Source organism: Haliotis rufescens, unplaced genomic scaffold (genome assembly GCF_023055435.1).
Source record: "Haliotis rufescens isolate VD_foot unplaced genomic scaffold, xgHalRufe1.0.p SCAF_68, whole genome shotgun sequence".
Lineage (NCBI taxonomy): Eukaryota > Metazoa > Mollusca > Gastropoda > Lepetellida > Haliotidae > Haliotis > Haliotis rufescens.
Window position 1 is genome coordinate 937884 of NW_025964359.1, and position 21238 is coordinate 959121.

Below are 21238 nucleotides of genomic sequence, written 5' to 3' on the forward strand. Positions count from 1 at the left end.
AATGGCTTTGTACGAGTTACTGTGCTTGCAATGGGGTGAATGAGTCGTATATGTTTGTTGAGTTAGTTATGTGGGGGTTCTGGATTACGTAGGCTCCCAGTATTTCTTGCTTGGCATTAGGCCCAACTGAAATGGGCATCTGATTGCCAGACTGTTCAACATGGCTGACAGACTGTGTGCCATTGTACCCAGTTAAAACACATCTGTGACGTCATTCTATTGTTTGAACGCTCCATTATTTTTGGAGAGTTGCTTCTCAACTGTACATGATCTTGAAGCAGCATTTGAATTTTTCAAATATTTTCAACTACAGAATATTTTGTCAAAGTGTAAAAGTAGGGATGACTTTTAAGTAGGGGAATATCCTCGGCTCCATTATTTTTAAGGAATGGAGAGTTACTCGGACATTCCCCTCTATATAACGTGGAGCAATGATGAGATAGCCAAGTGTTGCCTGGCCCAGTTTTCATTATGTACAGGCCGCCGGAATTGCACGTTTTTTAAGAGATATTGGTATGTTGTTACCTTTTTGACAGCTGTCATCTCAATTTTGGAAAAAAAGAAAATCATGTCTTATGTAAGTTAAAGCTCGCTCATTCGCTCATGTTTCATTAAATATGGGATATTAATTTTCCCTAGCATGTTTTTGTCCTTTTTTCGTTTTTAAGCTCTGGTCTTAAATGTGGATGAAATGCTACTCAATTTAAATAGGCAAAATCCGTAATTAAACACAGGGCTTAAAAACGTGCAGTCCTGGCAGCTGGAATATTGCTGACTGTGGCTAAAACAACAAACGGATAGAGAAACATCAGCCCAATAGTCCGTCCACGAACATTTGTCCGACTTTTTCTGTCTTCTATCTCAAACGGTATTATGCACATCAATCTAGCAGTTAAATATAATTCTAATAATACAGATAATATCTCGGTTTTGCACTAATAAAAAACGGCTGCTTCTAATTGTTTGGTGGGCGTTTCTTAGAAGTTGGCGGGTAGATACAATTTATGGATAAGAACTTCTTATTTATACTGTAATGACGTAAGGATCTATATACCGAAACGACGCCATTACAGTATAATAAATAAGTTGTTGTCCATAAATTGTGTCAACTTTGGCTTCTAGATTGTTAATGGCCAGTCCAGAAACGTTTAAAATAGTCGCAAGTCAGGTAAGATCAACTCATGGTATTGTCGCCAATCCCGTGGACCTGAGAGGGCGGTGTTGTTCCTAAAAAAGAACCTTTGGCCACGGACTAAATTACCTAATTTTAATTCATATTTTTAATCACTGACTCCATGTTCACGAAATGAATTTCAATCTTTGGTAATTGATGCCTATGGCGAATAAGATACAACATTGTAAGACTGAAATCTATCCATGTTAAACTGATTCTATATAGCGCCACTTGCCTAAATTATACCATGTCGGACATGCTCAAACTCTTCGCACTGCATTGACAAGCGGTGTTAGATAAAGTGACGTCGTAGTGAGATATTAGCATATTGGTTCATTACAACACGCCCACATATATTTTGTAAGTTAATGGCTGCTCGTATTTCAGTTTCAACACTTAGTATGTGATTTTGTTTGTTTGTTTGTTGTTTAACGCCGCACTCAGCAATATTCCAGCTATATGACGGCGGTCTGTAAATAATCGAGTCTGGACCAGACAATTCAGTGATTGACATCATGAGGGCAGCCTGAATTGGTGCAGATGGTGGGCGTTTACTACTTTGTGAAATCTACCCGTATGGGCCAGTATGAAGGAGCGAATCTATCATTCCAGCCAAGATTAGCGGATCCTGAGACGATCAAGGGACACACACACACATCGATGAACGACGCCTGGGCACTACTAAAGGGGCACGCTACTTGGGAAAGTTAGCACTCTCAGCAAGTTCGATTTAAGTCGTTCAAAGATCACTTTTTCTAATTGCTGGTTATATAGGGGATTCAGATTGGTTCTTTTCCAGGACATTGACAGATTGTCATTCAAAATATCCCGAGTCAGTGAGTAGTGTTTTATATTCCTGCAATGTCACGACGGGGGACATCAGAAATGTGCTTCACACATTGCACCTATGTGTTGATTCGAACCCGGCTCTTCGGTGTGACGAGCGAACGCTTTCACCACGAGGCTACCCCACCGTCCCCAAAATATCGTGAAGATTTTCTAACATTTGGTAATGATATAGAAGAATCTACTGTCAAAGAACAATATCATGCAATGCCCTAAAGTCATTTATCTCCTGCAAAATTCCTACATGCATCCCTTAAAACAATGACTCGATGGGTCTGGATCGATACAGAAAAACGATGTATTCCAGGTAATTAAAAGATAACAATTTACCAGTATGATTGATGCCAATGTTTGGAAGTATCTACATTTGTGTGAAGATATATACAAAAAGGTTGGATTCAGGTACATCAGGTGTTACTGCGCGTACCAGGTAACGTGTGTCTAAGGCTTGAAAGAAGACACGACAACACTTGAATGCAGAACACGTTGACCGAAGAAGAAAAACAAACCACCCTTTTTCTGATGCCCGTCATCAAAAACTAGTTTCAATATTGACGCGTAGTTACTTCAAAGATGTTTACTCAGTAACGGTAGGATTCCGTCAGACACTTGGTGTAAACAGGAAAAAGCGACTATTTTGTGGAAAACTCACTTTATTATTATTTCGATGTGACGTTTTCGGTACAGATAATAGTACCTTTATCAACCAAGTGATTGCAAGTCCTTAGCACCTGTACTGTAACTCCCCAGCGAAAGAATATAGAAATTGAGATTCATAAATCAACCGACTTCGGATAGCGAGAGACATGTGCTTGTGTCTTGGTAGTCAACAATTTCGCCACTTTAATCCAACCATTAGGAACCGCGCATTTGATAATCGTGTGGCAGGCAACGGTTTGAAGCTTTATTTTAGGGGACATTATATTTTCTCGATAAAATCCCAGTCCCCAACCCCAAAATATCAAATGGTAAGTCCCTTGCTTGCCAGTTATAATACACAAACCTGTTTTCAGTGAGTGAGTTGGGTTTAACGCCACTTTTAACAGTAGTCCAGTTATATCACGGCGTGTCAGCTTAATGTGGGAGGAAAGCCCGAAGTGATGCAGGTCTCCGACGTTTACCACCTCAGTGAAACCCATGAGCACGGGTATGGTGCTGACAAACATAGAAACATAATCGGGGCGAACCGGGATTCGAACCCACAATCATAGGTTTCTGGTGTGCCCAAGGGACGCAACTCTGCACAGCGAATCTCGGCGCCTTAAGCGACTGGGCCACCCGTGCCCCCACCTGTTTTCAACTTACACGTCAATAATCTCACTCCATGAACAGTCGTGGCAATAAACACCACTGTACATATCACAAAACACATAACAAAGTTTATAAACATTTATTGTACATAAATCTGATGAAATAACCAGTCCAAAATAAACAAGTGTTTTATTTTGTGTGAACTTCATAGCGGTACACTAAACCGTCTGTTGCTAAATTATACAAAACATAAAGGCATAATTAGAAAAATACTAAGATATTAAGCTTTGCTATTTTATACCTATTACCTGCAATAACCTGTTAGGCTGTTGTGTACACATAGCGTATTATATATAATGTGGCCTCCTCCTCCCCTACAGCCACCCCTTACCAGCCGCTAACTGAAAGTCTTTACTCCCTACATTACGGATGTTAGTTATTCAGTAATTTAAACACGCCCCTATTACAACACCTGCTTATGAGTGAGTGAGTGAGTATGGTTTTACGCAGCTTTTAGCAATATTCCAGCAATATCACGGAGGGGACACCAGAAATGGGCTTCACACATTGTACCCATGTCGGGAATCGAACCCGGGTCTTCGGCGTGACGAGCGAACGCTTTAACCACTAGGCTACCCGACCGCCCCTCCTACTTATGAAAAGAACGATTGTAGTCATCGATCACTAATCTGTAAGTGGCGTTTTCTCCTTACAATACGGATGTTTATTTATTTTTAAAAATGGTATTATAATCATCTCTCTGTTATCTTTTTTTTGTTATTGACTACAAAGATTTGACCTCTTGCAGTGCCAAGTTTACTTATTTATCTCACCTTCACTCTTTGCCATCTATGTAGTATGTACCACTAGCTATTGATTAAGACCTGTTTACCCCTACATCTGCCAAGTTTAATTAAAATGTTACTCCTTAACATCTATTTTTTGTTGTTGTATATTATGAAAAGTCAGAATCAAATAATGATTTATTTTTATGTTTATTCTTTTCTTCTTTAAAAGTGGCATCACCATGTATCCACCTATATATTAGTACTACCATAAAGAACCTTCTCACTCTTTACTCTGCTGCAGTTTAATCATCAAAACGTCACTTTTAACCATCTCTCTATAACCTGAATTAAATCTGATGACTACAGCTAATCGGTCCTTTTCCCCAATTTTGATGAGAACGTTTATCCCTTTTATATTTCTCAATTAAGTAATAATCAAAATATTACTTTTAACTACGACCTGAATGTCTAAACTATCATCCATGTTATTCATTAGAATAATTGAATAATTTAATGAGCTTTTAAAAAGAAATAATTCATACTTATTCATCTGGGTACTAAAATCTGAACAACAAACACACTGTATATCCTTCTGGCAATTCAAATCATATTCTAGCGTCTTAGACAAGTGTGATGACAAGTTTAGTTATTCATCCAAATGTTCCAATTTCTATATTATCTATGACATTCATATATTCTTTATGTTGATGTTTCTCAATTTGACTTTTTAATTTTACATTTTAAACTTAGTTTTTAAAATGTCGTTATTCATTACAATAATTTATTCCTTTATACTAAACTCTAAATCATAACTTTTAACTAAATTTTAACTAATTACACACGTTGTATTCCCTTCTGAAACGTAAAATGATCATTGACAAGTGTATTGTTATAAGAAAATATAATGTTTTGGGGAAAATAGGGGTTGGAGTTAGAACTGAAAATACATGTGTTTTGATGGTAGGCGAGTACCAATACTGAAACAGGACAGAGGGGAATAAAAACAGGATAGGGCAAGATAGATGCTGAGCAGGAAATAGTATGGACTTAAACGGATATGACAAGATAATAATGAGTATGTACAATGTATAGAATATGGGCTCAACAGAATGTTTAACTGGTACCTGTTGAACCAACTTACCAGTCAACCCACTTACTGACACTGCCTCTTTAGAGGCAATCCATCATCATCGTCGTCATCCCCACCATCATCTCTCTTCCTCTTTCTGTCTGCCACATCCCTGATGACAAGCATGGATCCAGTCACAGGAGAGTAGTTGGAGGAGCTGCAGCATGGGATCTCAGTGAGCGGGGTCTCAGAACAGCTGACAGATGTAGCAGGGAGGAGGAGGTCAGTGAAGCTGATGGAGGGGCTGGCTGGGTTGGAGAAGGAGGTCCACTGATAGTAGGGCAGGTCATGGTAGAACAGGGTCTGCAGATTGACAGGCAGGGAGGGAGAAGGCTGGGATGGGTTGGTGAAGGCCTGTGCTGATGCCTCATCACATGAAGATGAGCTGGCAACAGAAATGACAGAGTGTGAGCTGGTAATGGAGATGACGCTCTCTGAGCTGCTGATGGAAATGACACTCTCCGAGCTGCTGATACAGATGATGCTCTCTGACGGATGGACAGAAACAAGACTAGTGGAGCTTGTGGTTTGGCTGAGCTTGTCATCGCTGTAGCTAAGGCTGAGATCAGAACAGCTTTCAATGCATCTTGGGCTGAGGCTGGCGGAGCTTGAGTCAGGTGTTACTCTGAAAAGAGAGGAACCAAAGACAAAGCTAGGATAGTCAGGGTAGAGGAAGCTAGCCTCAGGGCTACCATGATAAGATCTTCCAGACAGCTGGCTCAGCTCGGAACTGCTAGGGGTGGGGTCCAGATCAAATGATACCTCCGAGCAAGAGGTCCTGCTGGAACATGAGGATGGGAGAAACTGGTTGGACAAACTCGGGGCAAGGTCATTGAGGCTGGAGGAGCTGGAGGAGGGACTAACTGGGAGGGAGGAGGCACTCCAGCTCTCGATGGGGATACCAAGGCAGGGGTCGTCAGGGTACATCATGGTTGATGTCTGCAAATTACAGACATTGTTGTAATCAAGTTTTAATAATTTAGCTCAGTTACTAGTAATTGAGGCAATGTCCCCACACTTACTTTCCCCAATTCGTAATAACAGAAAATAATATATTGGATATAAAATAAAGTGGATATGACGAATACAATCATTTGAAATATACTTTCATTATAAAAAATCTTCTGGTTCTCACTGTATCACACAATAATAATAATTGTTGAATTTGTTGCCATGCGTTACCTTGCAAACACTCCTTGTAATCTCAATACAGGCTCAAGAGTTCGTCAAGATAACCTGTAAAGAGGAGGGTAAAATGTTGTTCGTAATAATGATTTTTGCAAAATCTACTGCAGGGTTAGAAACTAACAGTTTTTGTCCACTAGTCCTTATAATGATGACATACAGCAAAACACTTAAAATGGGCCAATTTCTACTAGTCCTTAGGATACCTTTACTATTGGGCAGTTTGGTAAGGACTACAGGACTAGTGCCAATTTCTAACGCTGATCTAGCATAAGCCGTTCATGTACCCGGTTACCTATTACAATACATATAGTGAGACACATATAGTTTAAAATATTGGAGGGTTAATTGCCGGCATGTCTGAAGAGCTTAGAGCTAAAAGGGGCCAAAATGCACTTTTGCCCTTTTTGCATATTATTGCATAAATAACATCTATGAGTTCTTGTCTACCTGTAGAAAAAATATTGTACGTTTTCATTGATGCGTCTTTTTTAAATATAGCTACTTAAAATTCTATAATTTCCAAATATAATTATATAATCAGTTCCAAAAGGGCTAAAGTGTTGTTGAGACTAGTTGTCTGAGAGAGGTTTTGAATGTTTGGACACCTTATTATTTATTATGTTTCAACTATTTCAACAAAGTTGGTACTAGTTTAAATCATTTAAAAGTACTTCAACAGTATGTGTTTGTACTTTCAGTAGTAGTTAATCAATCTCACATGTTAAATCCCATGCAAATGCCTGAGCGTAAAAAAGGGCCAAAATACAGACATTGTCCCTTTCCACCATTACACAAATAAAAAACGAAAGTTATTTTCCTTTTTTGAATGTTTTTTATCTCTACTGTCAGAATGCATTAATGTCTAGGAATTTATCAGTAAAAAAAAGTCCATTAACATGCATATGGTTATGGTTTTCATCACTTTTCTCAAAACAGACTCCACATGACATTGGCCCTTACGGCTCTCAGCGCTTCATTTATCATTAGGCTGCGCTCTATCACACAGGCAAACCACCTATTTATGTGGAATAAGCCTTTTTCGGCAACAGTTTCAGTATTCGAGAAGACGTTAAGAAGACATCTTCAAGTTAAAACATTTCTAATGGTTTTGAAGATAGACATATGAAACAAAACTAAATTTGCTAATTGGCGACACTCGCAACAAAAGACACATTTCATTACGATGAAATTAGTAAACAAAACGGTTAAATAATACAATTTAAAGTGATTCAAAGTGTAAATAAATAAGTAAATAACCCGTAGGCAACAAGGAAGCACACGGGTGAGGCAAACACAGTCGTAAAATATTGGGAAACAAATCGCAGTGGAAACAAAACTAAAATGGCTACTTGACGACAATCGCGACAAAGACAGACATTTCAAAATGACTCAAATAGTCGAAAGAACGGTTAAATATTACAATTAAAGTGTTTCAAAGTGTAAATAGATCAGTAAATAACCTGCAGGCGACAAGGAAACACTTTGGTGAGGCAAACACAGTCGTAAAATGACGGCAACAAATCGCAGTGTATAGCAACAAGACTCTTCAAGCAAAATGAAGGACTCGAAAGAAGATCCTTAGCAACCTCTTACCAAATTCATACACATGAATATAGTGCTTTGTAATGTCACTATGTGTGTACTCGTAGCAGCAAAATACTGCTGTTAGTGGCATTAATGCAACACTGAGGATTAACCTTATACATCAGTCATCAGCATGAACTACATCAGTGAAAAACTGAATCCGGGAAACGTCTCTTAGCGACGTAAGCTGGGTCCCTTCTCTAATATCACAATATACGCTTGGCGCAAGTTGACGACGCGCATAGGGAGCCGGGAACCAGCTTACCAAAATGGCGCCTGATCAAAAAGGGAAATAACTCTTGTCCCTTTGTAAATGTGATTAGGTCACGAGGGATCGACAATTTGATATTCTGTGGGTGGGGAATTTTGTCTGGAGATTAGGTATTGTTTCAGCTACAGCTGCAAAACCAGATATTTTTTAAGATTAAGTTATAAGTTTATAATAATACGCTATACGCGCACTCACTCATAAATTGAGTATCATATCAAGATTTCTTTGGAATATTTTGGGTTTGAGACAATCATAGATCTGCGACTACCCTTAGTCTGTGATACAGAATGGGGCTTGCGACAAAGGATATGGTCTGTGACTGTCAGAACTCCCCATTGTAACACAGTTAAACAGTTGTAAAATACTTGATTCAGAGCTACAGATAAGCAGCGTATTTGCGTAAAATCCCCCCCCCCCCCCCCCCCCCACACACACACACACACACACACACCCCAACCCCACAAAAAAATAAATATATATATATATATGAAATGGTATTATAACGGTTCACGCCTATAAATATTTGGGACTTGTTTTCACTCCCAAATTAATTTGGACTAAGGCCGTAAAACTTTATGTGAGCAATCAAGCAAAGCACTTTGGTCAGTTAAATCGTTAATAAGACGTTATGACATTTCGGTTACGAAAGCATTCTTTATATTTGATAAAAAAATTGTTCCGATATTAATGTATGGTGCTGAGATTTGGGGATACCAAAAATGGAATACGATTGAAATTGTTCACCGCAAATTTTGTAAATTTTTACTTCACACGGGCTACAGAACTGCAAATGCAGTAGCCTATGGTGAATGTGGTAGGTATCCACTTCATACTATTTATTATGTAAAATGCATTAAATATTGGTTTAAGATTTTCAAATGAGTCCAAACAGATACCCATACCAGTGTTATAAAATGTTATTATCCATTGCTGATAGAAAACGTCCTAACTGGGCATCGCATATCAGACTTTTGCTAAGTCATTATGGTTTTGGGGATGTTTGGGCTGCACAAGGCGTTGGCAATGCAGAATTATTTGTACATATGTTCAGCGAAAGAGTTAAAGATTGTTCGCTTCAAGATTGGCATGCATCTCTAGGCAGCAAGACCCTCTCATTCTATAAACTGCATAAATCTAATATCGTTTGTGAAAAATATTTATCAAATATTAAGCATTGTGAATATAGAAGGCTAATAACCAAATTTAGATGTGGACAGAATACTCCTGGTATTCAACTTATACGTAGGGGTGTTGCTAATATTGAGGAGGATGCCGTCTTATGTAAACACTGTCATGTAATTGAGGATGAACTTCAGGTTATAAGTATATCCCGAAGCCAGTTAACCATAATTATTTTTGTTTAGAAAGACTCTGTCAACTATCCAACAACGATGCAATGATAAATTTTACAAAATTTCTTATGTACGTGTTCTCAACACACACACACACACACACACACACACACACACACAAAAGTATCAATTAGGTAACTCTTAGATAAATAAAATGTAAATGTATTTTGTACAATGGGTCAAATGGCCTTATACAAATAAATCTGTCTGTCTGTCTGTCTGTCTGTCTGTCTGTCTGTCTGTTATATATAAATTAAAAGTAATTTTTTTTTTATTCAAAACCCAATTACTTTCAATTTACTTGTGTACAGAAACTCATGCATTAAATGAAAAACTCAAATGTATAAAAACAGCACGCGTAAATTCCAAATGAAGCTTTTTTCAGCATGCGTACAAAGGAGCTCATTTCCGAAACACAATTACGAGCTAATTTACTTTCCGAGTCAAGCCTATATATTTAGAATAGTTATATACATCTAAAACATTATTTCCTTTTTTTTCAAATCTTAAAATGTTCACTTATTTTGGGAAAACCCCAATAGAGTGATGAATAAATGAGTGAAAAATTATTGGTTACCCAATGAAAAATGTAATAACCCAATTAAAATAAAAACCCAAGAGTAAAAACTCAATTGCTCAATTGAAGTGCTGTTGAATTGTGTTAATTTCCTGTTATACAACATAAAACCAACAAAACTGATAAGGAATAATAAAATAATTGAGAGTTAAAATAATTCAAACAGTGATATACATAATATGATTACCATAATCCCGGCGGCCCTAAAACCTCCCGGGTGAACGACATAACGAACTACGACCGGTTATTGTCAAATTAGCTTCCGTCGTTTTGATGTGCTGGTTAAAGGTCTTTTTATCTACAATGAGTGAGACAATCAGTGTGTTGTAATTATTTACTTGCCCAGTTCTCACAGCGTTGTTTGATCGCGTATAGCTCGCGCTAGTTTAGATGTTTGATTTGGATACTCCAGGTTAATTGAGGTTGGTAAGGCGTTTTGGCGACGCGAAACACAGCCGAGAACAAGACGAACGCCATTATGAATAATCAGCTTTCGAATGTAATATGTCAATAACTGCATGTACTCTTCTCTTGTAAGTTAACAAAACACGCCATCTCGTCTTAATTTCATGAATACATTCAAACAAAGTGTTTCAACTGGCTTTTATCATGTTTCTTATTTCAAACGCGCTTCATGTCTTGTTATCAAAACGCAACCTGTAATTTGATTTAAAGAAGATGTCTGCAAAAATCTACCTTTGATGGGGTAAAGGTTCGGGTTAGTGCACGAGACAAACGTGCACAGTATCCGATACGTAGTGATGACTGCACGTGATCTGACTACGTTAATGATGTACTGTCAATTAAAGATGCACGTAGTCGGGTATTGACGGAATCTAAGGAGTATTTAAACCCCGAATTAATACCCGATTGTATTTAGTCCCACGGAACATACATAAGGTGTCTCATCAACGATAGCATTTTTTCGACTCTAACTTTCACGAGGATTACAGCTGAAATTGAAACATTTACTTCTGGGATTTTTTTACAGCAGTTCCAAAAAGATGACTCCAAGAATTGATTTGTATTTTTGTCTTATTGCACTGGCACTTTTTGCCGTTAGTTTTATCAGCAGTGTTGAAGGATGTTGGAGAACTAAGTTGTGTAACTATGACTGCAGACAGCGTAACTACCGCTCAAAAGATTATCCATTGGACTGTTCTCGCTATTACTTCTGTGTTAATGGCGTCAAGTGGCGAAATATGCGTTGTCCTACTGGGAGGGTCTTCTCCGGTATCACGCGCACATGTGTCCACCCGAACGACGTCACCAACGACTGTCCCTCCTCCTACACCAACCGCTACCCGGTTCGGACACAACGACCTAAATACGTCCGAACCACAAAGCGCCCAGTTCCAGGTAAGTGTATCCAAAGTGAGTGAGTGAGTGAGTGTGTGGTTTAACCTAGCTTTGAAATGTAAAACCCAACGTAGGTGAGGTGATTTGGGTTTACGTCGCGTTCAAGATTATTATACTTATAGCGTGCCTGTGTTCGCTATTCCGGACTAATACCGGTTTAATAGCGCTAGCCCACTGAGATACCAGGCGCAGTGTAAAATGGATACCCTTTAGACACGTAAAACTGACTTCGAGCCGACCAGTCCTTGTTTTAGCCCCTTAATGTCGATCGTCAGGCAGGGTAACAATAAGTACCATCTTTTAACGTCTTTTAGTATATTACGCGACCGGGGATCGAACCACCGACCTTCAGTTGTCCGGGTAGACACACTTTCCACTCGACCATGAAGACGGTCCAAACCTAAGGCAACTCAGTAGACGATTACTAGTTTGGTGAAACTTACGGACACACAGGCTATAAACGGAAAATTTAGGATTAGAACCATCATTGTCAATACATAAAGCTTATTCATGTACATTTTATACTTGTTGGGGATTATGTAAGTGAATACTGACTTTTAAAGTCACTCATGGTCTCTTAGAATACAGGATTCGAACCCACAAGCAAGTTTCTTGTTTGTCTGCCTTATAGCGCTCCTTGGCAATGTCTGGATGTGCGTCTCACGATTACTACACATGGCTTGTAAAAATATACACTACCAGTTTACGAAACTAAGGCTTTAAGTTTCGGATGTACATTGGTATATTTTTAAAAAATAATAATCATTTGGAAAATGTTGACATCTATTTTTACTTTTTTTTATATAAGTTGTTATGAATAGTCACTGTTCAAAGCGGCGTTAAACCTAACTGATTCAATGTGCATAGTACACAACGAATACTGAACTATGAACAGTCTTTTTGTTATCTCCAAAACGCCGTAATATTGGGAGTATAAAGATATTAGCATATTGGTTCATTACAACACGCGGGGGCGGTCGGGTAGCCTAGTGGTTAAAGCATTCGTTCGTCACGCCGAATCCCCGGGTTCGATTCCAAACATGGGTACAATATGTGAAGCCCATTTCTGGTGTCCCCCGCCTTGATATTGCTGGAATATTGCTAAAAGCGGCGTAAAACCCTCTCACTCACTCCCTCACAAGTTGACAATGACTTTACGAGTCGAACCAAGTGACGGTACGACATACTGACGCTATGAAAGCCAGCTATTTGCCCCGTGACACTATGTTAACTGAAAGCATCCCAGGTCTCCTTGTCTAAACACCCGAATTGGGGGGAATTCGGGGGTGAATGATTTAAGTTAGAGGTGATGTGTGATATGTGTCGGTTGTTGTGCATCTCGTCACAGTGTCTATAGAGAGACCCAGGTCTGGCCTCTACACTGTTGTCCATGGGTGAAACCAATTGCCACAGGTCGGCGAGACGTTATTTTTTGGCCCTTAAAGGTTTGTTCAAAGCGATGGGTTGTTTTCAAAATGGAGACTGACTGCGGGATAGTTTATTGCGCGAATCGAAGAGAGGCGAATTGAATGTATGTTTGTTTGTTTAGTTTGTTTGTTGTTTAACGCCGAACTCAGCAATTTTTCCAGCTATACGACGGCGGTCTGTAAAATACTAATGGAGTCTGGACCAGACAATCCAGTGATTGATATCATGATCATCGATCCACGCAATTGGGATACGATAACATGCATCAACCAAGTCATCGAGCCTGACCACCCGATCCTATTAGTCGTCTCTTACGACTAGCACAGTCGCCTTATATGGCAAGCATGGATTACTGAAGACCTATTCTACCCCGGATCTTCACGGGTCGACGAATTAAATGAGTTAGTACGATTCCAACAGTTGTATCACAGCGTGTCAACTTGATATTTTTTTGGAAAGTAACGCCGTCTGGCACGTCTAAGGCACGCGTCTCTGCAACGTAATTTAGCGCGCCTCAGGCAATCTTCGTGAACCTGAAAATGTTCTAACTTATATGAGTATATTTAAGATATGATGAAATAAAGCCATTCGTAGAACGTTCTCCAGTGTATGAATGTGTACCTCGTGGCAATGTTTCAGTGTACTCCATGGCAACGTTTCAGTGTACTCGATGCATGGCAATGTTTCAGTGTACCTCATGGCAATGTTTCAGTGTACTCCATGGCAACGTTTAAGTCTACTCCATGACAATGTTTCAGTGTGCTCTATGGCTGTTTGTTGTGTACATCATGGCAATGTTTCAGTGTACCCCATGGCAATGTTTCAGTGTACCCCATGACAATGTTTCAGTGTACCCCATGGCAATGTTTCAGTGTACCCCATGACAATGTTTCAGTGTGCTCCATGGCGATTTGTTGTGTACCTCATGGCAATGTTTCAGTGTACTCCCTGGCAATGTTTCAGTGTACCCCATGGCAATGTTTCAGTGTACCCCATGGCAATGTTTCAGTGTACCAGTCGTGTGGCATCAAGAGCTCCCCCAACATCATGGGCGGAAGTGAAGCACGCGACGGCGAGTGGTCGTGGCAGGTGTCGCTCCAGTCCCGCAGCAGGACTTCCGGTAGCTCGTCTCACTTCTGTGGGGGCGTCCTCATCAACAGCCGCTGGGTGGCCACAGCCTCTCACTGCGTCATCAGGTCAGTGGAATCAGCTTTTCAGTTGCTTTGAAAATTCTCTATCATGATCCCTATATATGTCTGTTTCCCGTTATGTCTTATTGTACAGCCCGGGTGGGATTAGGGTAGATAATCTCTGACACACACTTATCTTAATAGCCGATTAAAATGAGTGAGTGAGTGAGTGAGTGAGTGAGTGAGTATGGTTTTACGCCGCTTTTAGCAATATTCCAGCGATATCACACAAGAAATGGGCTTCACACATTGTACCCATGTCGGGAATCGAACCCGGGTCTTCGGCGTGACGAGCGAACGCTTTAACAACTAGGCTACCCGACCGCCCCCGATTAAAATGAGGATAGGCTGGTCACAATGTGTGACCACGTTGATTCTATGTCACCGCACCAAGACAACGCCTGGTCCAGGCGTAAAACAAGTCCCACCCACTCATCCTCCCGAAGCAAGGGCGTTAACTGACTATAAAAGTCCAGGTTCCAGCCCTGCCGAACTAGGTCGGAATTACGGCGTTACATTTTCGCTGGACCAACGAGTCTAAAACATAGTCCAATCAAATTCGCGTAACGAATTAGACATCCGGTTCGTAAAGAACATGGATTCAAACGTGCAGATTTCGGTCGACTGCAGGATGTGCAAGCTTGTGTACCACAAGCTGGGCGTCGACAGATATTTTGCAAATCTTTTCAAGTTTTTAATCAAGGTGCTCAAATGATTTGATGAACTTCGCGGGGTAAGACCTGTTTTATTACAGTATAGATCTTGATTATAGATCAGATCGTCATGACTTGGCGCCGCCATTTTTTTTGAAGCAAATGAAAGTGATATGAGAGGTGGAATCTGATTTGTCAATAGGAAGGAAATAGAAGGGACATAACTCGTAATAGACAATTGTCGGCGCTACGGTCGTGCCTGGAAATTGTTCGCTAAGGGTGGAAACTTGACTTTTATAGTCAGTTAACGCCCTTGCCTCGGGAAGGTGCAATCATTAAACGAGATATTCATGAGGTTCTGAGGCTTCTTATTCTAAAGCATAATTCTGTCTAGACATCTTAGAGTGTCACTTACTGTTTGATTGGCATTCTAGACGTTGGTGGGGAAACAAGAAAACGTACAACGTCTTCTAATTGTGAGTGAATGAGGTTTAACGCACTCATATCAAAAACAGATCTCAGTGTTCGCTACCGCTGAACAAAGATCTGAAGACATTCCATTACGGGCCAGAACGACCTTTCATCCGACTAATCAGAGCGTCCTGTACCAGATCTGGAAAGTGACATTTAGAAAGTTTTCTAATCATGCAACCTCGAAAAGCTTAATATGATGTAGTCCGAAAATCATCGTCTATCTCTCGCTTCAATGGGATATGACATGTGGGGTGTGAGATGTGGGGTGTGGGGTGTGGGGTGTGGGGTGTGAGGTGTTGGGTGTGGGGAATACATATCCTATTACAAATACACTATACTAGATTACTGTGTAAGGCCATGTATAATCTCAGTATTCTGTGACCACAGACGTTTCAGCGGGACGATAAAGGTCGTCATTGGCGCCCACAATCTGCGCAAGCCGAGTCGGTACCAGGTCAAGGTCGGCGTTCAGTCCATACACATGGTAAGTTAATGACACCCCTCAATCCTACCTTGAGTCAGTCTTGTGCAACTAAACATTTTTTAGCTGGAATATCTCTTATCATCCATTGTTCTGGAGAAGCTTAGTATTAAACTCCCCGAACGATGGGTTTTTCCATACCGCTGACCACAGTATTCACAGAGGCACGGAGCACCAAGCTGTCTTAGTCTCCACGGTTCGGTGTGAATGTCCCTAAGGTGGATTCGATATCCAGATTCGCCCTCATTACGATCATGATCAGAGTTGTTTCCCTTGGGTGTACTAGGATCCAATAATTCTGGATTCCATATCCATATCCTGAGTATGATCCTTGGTCAGTGCTTCTGGTTTCAACAATGTACTCGTATTCACACGGGCAAGAGCCAGAGACATTATGTGGCTGGAATATTTCATGTTAAAAGCGGCATAAAATGTGTCTTCCATATTGACGCACCTACAAAGATCTCATGATCATGTACAGTGACTTTGAGTAGCTTCTTCTGTTTGTAGACAGAAACATTTTGAAGCCATCATTGAGTCTACCTGTCCATATGTCCAAATACCAGCACGTGTCTTATAGCCCTCGGGGCACGGGTGGCCCAGTCGTCTAAGTTGTGTCCCTTTGGGCACGCCAGAAACCTATGATTGTGGGTTCGAATCCCGGTTCGCTCCGATTATGTTTCTAGGTTTGTCAGCACCATACCCGTGCTCGTGGGTTTCACCGAAGTGGTAAACGTCAGAGACCTGCATCACTTCGGGCTTTCCTCCCACATTTAGCTGTCACGCCGCGATATAACTGTGATAGTGTTAAACACGGCGACAAACCCAACTCACTCACTCACCCACTCTTATAGCCCTCTAAACTGTAGTTGTCGTTTCGCTGTTGACAGCACCCAAAGTACCAGAACATGGGGAGTTACCCAAACGACATCGCTCTCATCAAGCTGGCTGACCCCGTGGACCTGCGCAGTGGGTTCATCCGGGAAGTGTGTCTGCCCAAGCCCTATGAAGTATTAGCAGACGAGAGCGCCTACTCCAGAGAGTCGGGTTGTTGGGTCACTGGCTGGGGGATGACGTCAAGTGAGTTTCAACACCACAACGTAAAATACAACGTCACCTCAACGTAAAAATACAACGTTCCCACAACGTAAAATACAACGTCATCACAACGTTGTCACGACGTGAATATGACGTAACACAACGTTGTGCCATGACGTTGTGACAACATAAATGGGAGTCCACAGAATAACGTTATATGGACGTAGCATCCGCAACGTTACCACAACGTAAACACAACGTTATCACAACGTTGTCACAACGTGAAATTGTTAGCTGGGGTCTATCTATATCATAGATGCTAGAAATATAACTTAATTTTGATCCTCGGTCTGTTACGAAATAATATGCTGGTATGCGGGTGTGGGGTAGAGTGGAGGGTCCCTCAAACTTAATATTATTTTTAATGATTACTGAATAGATGGTACAAGCATATCCTCCATAACTGGGCGTGGGTGATATGACGTTGTAATTTGTCTGTACAGAGTTACGCCCCTTAGCCTTACCAAGATCAAGCTCCTCACAGCGATAGCCCGTTCGCGGAGCTCGCTATACTATTGCTGCCACCAGTCAAAACTCCCCACTGAAATATGTGGTTACAACCATGCTTGAAGTTGAACTCGCAACCGACGGACCGTTATGCTAACAAACAATCGATGATTGCCGTGACATTGAAAACTCTTACCCTAACTAAATTATTGTCTTTGTTTGTCAATTTGAATTTCTATTTCATTTTAACAATCATGGACTTGGCATAGTGAGTATGTAAGGGGGGATTTGAATGATTTTCTGTTCGTCTGCAATCTCGAACCAATCTGATCAAACAAACAAAAAGTTTAATTCATCTGGGAAATATGGTCAGTCGTAAACCTTTTTAAAATAACTGTATTGGCGTTCCCAAAGACATTAACAAAAGTATAAACGTTACTACATTTGGGGTTAGAGGGCAAATTTCAAGAATCTTGTAATGGCCGCGCCCACACTGGTGGCAGCGATGTTACCGAGAGTGTAACGAAGGTGTCACGCCCTGGGAAGGAGCTTGTACCAAGATGCGTTGATTTGGGGCTCGCGGACCATATTCGTTTTCAGTTTGGATCATAAAAGCAATAAATTCATGTAACTGGTTGCATTCACACCAGGGCCCCGTTCCTCAAAGCGATCTTAGCGCTAAGGTGATCGTAAGTCCCATACTTTAACATAGGCTAACGATATCGTAAGTCATTCAAACCCATAAGTCACACCCTTTTTCTCATCTTCATGATGTTTTCAACAAGTTATCAAAATGGGTGTACATTTTTCCAGAGGCGAGGTACAGCGACGTGTTGCAAGAAGTTCGCATAGGTTTGGTGAACAACACCTACTGCGCCAAACTGTGGCGCGGCTACGTCAACAACAACCACATCTGCGTTGGCATGGGTGACAAGGGAGCGTGCAGAGTGAGTTAGTTTGCAGACTGTAGTAGAATAATTAATGAAGCAAAATAGGCAAACCTATTTCTCTTGGTTTGTTGTAATGTTAATAAGGGTAGCAGATCCGTATGTAGAGTTGTATTTTTTATTGTCGGGTTTACTTCATGATATGCTCATGACATTAATCACTGGATTGTCTGGTCCAGACTCGATTATTTACAGACCGCCGTCATATAGCTGGAATATTGCTGTGTGCGGCGTAAAGCAACAAACAAACCAACCAACCAACTTCATGAACCTTCACTGTGGTATTTCAGGGTGACTCTGGAGGACCTATGATGTGCTCAAAGAACGGGCGCTACTACCTGGTCGGGATCACGTCGTGGGGTGAGGAATCCTGCACTGAGTACGGCTACCCTAACATCTTCACCAGGGTATCCAACTACATGAAGTGGATCACTGACACCTTGAAGGCAAACCCTTGATCACGTGGCTTGTTTTACCAGACGCAGACGACTTTTGACTTTCCGCCATCTTGGGCGCTACACGGCGACGGCAGCACGCCTGACTGTCTGACTTTCAGGGACGAACACTACAAGGGATTGCCATTTCAGGCATAATAGACCCATGGAATATGCGCAGCTATGCCTGAGATGTTCTAGGACTAGACAGAAAGACGACCCGTTGTCATGGGAAATGGAGCCCTACCTCAATGTGACACACATTTCTGAAGCTGTAGAACCCACAGTACAACCAGCCACACCTGAATTGTTTGGATTGAAAACGAAACAATGCATAGCCCTAATAATCAAAGTATTCACAAGCATATTTCAGTTATATTTTGAACCGTAGTTTTGTAAATATTTAATAGCCTTGTCGCATATTAAGTATGTTTGAATAAATCAAAAACATACACTTTCCGTCTCTCTCGTTTTCAAAATTGTATCAATTTTGAACCCGAAAAAAATATCTTTGGTACAGTTTCACTTCTATATATACGTCCTAAAGAAACGCAAAATACAAATATTTTCAAGTTACACTTCCCTCTTATCTTCTGTGGTTAACTTTGTGTTAGTTCCGTCTTCAGTTAATAAAATATGTCTTAAGGCAACCGGATTGGGAACAATACTCCAACAAACATAAATGTTAATGTGACGGTTCCATTTCGGATGTGCTTTCAGTTTACGTTGCATGAGAAAAAGACATTTTTGTTAGTAGACACTTGTCGTTGTCACAGTTGTCGATCAGTCTCATTAGCCCACAATTATTGAATAATTTGTTCGTCGACATTCGAACAACTTAATATATTAATAATCTATTTCTTCTAAACATGAAAAAGAAGGAAAAAAGGCTTAATTGCTCTTCGGCCAAGGGGGCAGTTTGGGATGCAAATAGTCCATCACTAACCGCGGGACTTTGGTAAAAACAGGATATTTTTTCAGCAATTTTTTTCAAAACACAAACATTTTTCTGTGAAAGGAGAACATTCTCATTTATTTTTACACATATTTTTTCCCAGACAAAGAACATGCCATGAAATATGGTATAATTATCGGAACGAAAATGAGGCCCCCAAACAAACATAATTGACTAAAATAAAATTTAAAACAATTAGAATAAAAATATTGATCATCATTGGAGAATGAGGTACGTGTAATTTCGAATCCGTAGCGCGATTCAGATTATTGTGGTCGATGCATGCAATTACTTTCGTAGAACATGGTTTCATGTTTTTATACACTGACGTGTACAGCATATACACGCCTGTAATTGTCCTTGTATAATTGTATGTGTGTATCTATACATCTGTATCTTGTTATTTGTTTCATTCACGCTGTGACATGGAAGATGTTGTACGTAGAAGCCTATTCCTGCACAGAGGTCGATATGTCCTTAAAAGTTGAACCGTAAAATACACGTGACATTCGCTCAGCTGCCTGAAGGGCAAACCGGTTATGTCATGGCCCGTTTGTCCGTCGTCTGTGAATATTTTCTTCTCCGAAACCACTGCGTCTATGAAGCTGAAATTGAGACGCATCTTCTCACCAATGATAAAACAAAAGCGTGTTCCGGAAATTTGGAACCGATTTTCAATTTGGCCGACATGTCAATGAAGTAGAGTTTGGTGCACGTGTACTATGTATTTAAAGAACACCCGAGTCTTTCATATTACTATAGTCAATCTTGTAATAATCTTGTAACCTATAGTAATGTGAAAGAATCGGGTGTTCTTTAGCTTCTTTTGAGTAGTATATTAGAATAACGATGTTGACAACAAAGTTTGTTGACATTTGAAACTGTTGACAAAATACCCAGGTGAGCTACAGTGCCATGACACTATTTTCCTCTTTTAACATTGTGTTGTACATTACGCAATGAGATTGTATAACCACAGTAAACGGGGATTGACTATACACGTGTACAACGATACGGTATTCATCAAGGTGTATGTACAATAAACATGTATAGCCATACGGAAATTAGTAATAGCATTGATTTCAGAATAATAAATAAGTCCATTTTCTCAGATCGGTTTTATAGTGACTGTCCCTTAAAACTATAGCATCACCTATCTCTAAATGTAGATCATTGATATCCAGCCTGATCTACTTTGAAACGAACACAAACTCATCACAGAGACCTTTTTCTTTGACAAAGATGGATTCTGTCCAAATTTGTTGTTTCATAATAAGAGAATGTTATCGTTTATAGTAGCACGGTTACGCACGTGTCAAAATTGCGATTAATAGTAACATCGCCATAGTAATTCTTTTGTGCAAACTCGGTGTTTTAATAAATGGTTCAACCTGCTGGACTTGAATTGTCCTTTTTCGTCTCTCCTCCTTGGTGCTGAGACTTGTGGCTGTCACCTTGATGCTGAGACCGTCTATGTGACAGAGAGTTGCTGCCGGGGCGAGTTGTGCCACATAGAAAGGCGATGTTGAGACGGTCTGAACTGTTCCATCACATACTTACTTCAAAAACAGAGTTTTGAAATATTAGAGAGTGCTTTAGTGAGTTGGGTTTG

At 40.3% G+C, this 21238-nt stretch overlaps 2 protein-coding genes across 4 annotated transcripts; one reads left to right on the plus strand and one right to left on the minus strand.

Annotated features, from left to right (window-relative positions):
• Positions 1 to 3316: 3316 nt before the first annotated feature.
• On the minus strand, positions 3317 to 8144 carry LOC124146113 (serine-rich adhesin for platelets-like). 3 transcript variants are annotated; one of them, XR_006862637.2, is made up of 3 exons: positions 7837 to 7932; positions 6371 to 6424; positions 3317 to 5813 (listed from the first exon to the last, which is right to left on the minus strand). XR_006862637.2 is itself a non-coding variant. In XM_046516205.2 (3 exons), exon 3 carries the CDS (start codon positions 6116 to 6118, stop codon positions 5213 to 5215), a length of 906 nt encoding a protein of 301 aa, XP_046372161.1. In that variant the 5' UTR covers positions 6119 to 6127; positions 6371 to 6424; positions 7837 to 7932; the 3' UTR covers positions 3318 to 5212. The 3 variants fall into 3 exon arrangements, 2 of the variants coding, with proteins under 2 accessions (XP_046372161.1, XP_046372160.1); XM_046516205.2 differs by having other exon boundaries at positions 3318 to 6127; XM_046516204.2 differs by lacking the exon at positions 7837 to 7932 and adding an exon at positions 7970 to 8144 and having other exon boundaries at positions 3318 to 6424.
• A 2805-nt stretch (positions 8145 to 10949) lies between these two features.
• LOC124146112 (chymotrypsinogen A-like) lies at positions 10950 to 21014 on the plus strand. The gene is made up of 6 exons (XM_046516202.2): positions 10950 to 11519; positions 13957 to 14143; positions 15652 to 15748; positions 16636 to 16825; positions 18104 to 18237; positions 18528 to 21014. Exons 1-6 carry the CDS (start codon positions 11165 to 11167, stop codon positions 18693 to 18695), a joined length of 1131 nt encoding a protein of 376 aa, XP_046372158.2. The 5' UTR covers positions 10950 to 11164; the 3' UTR covers positions 18696 to 21014.
• Positions 21015 to 21238: the final 224 nt, after the last annotated feature.

Excerpts from the sequence above, each read along its gene's own strand:
- LOC124146113 (XM_046516204.2), bottom strand. The coding sequence starts at position 6,118 with ATGATGTACCCTGACGACCCCTGCCTTGGTATCCCCATCGAGAGCTGG.
- LOC124146112 (XM_046516202.2), top strand. The coding sequence starts at position 11,165 with ATGACTCCAAGAATTGATTTGTATTTTTGTCTTATTGCACTGGCACTT. Across the intron at positions 14,144-15,651 it reads GCCTCTCACTGCGTCATCAG|ACGTTTCAGCGGGACGATAA; the intron begins GTCAGTGGAATC and ends CTGTGACCACAG. Across the intron at positions 16,826-18,103 it reads TGGCTGGGGGATGACGTCAA|AGGCGAGGTACAGCGACGTG; the intron begins GTGAGTTTCAAC and ends ACATTTTTCCAG.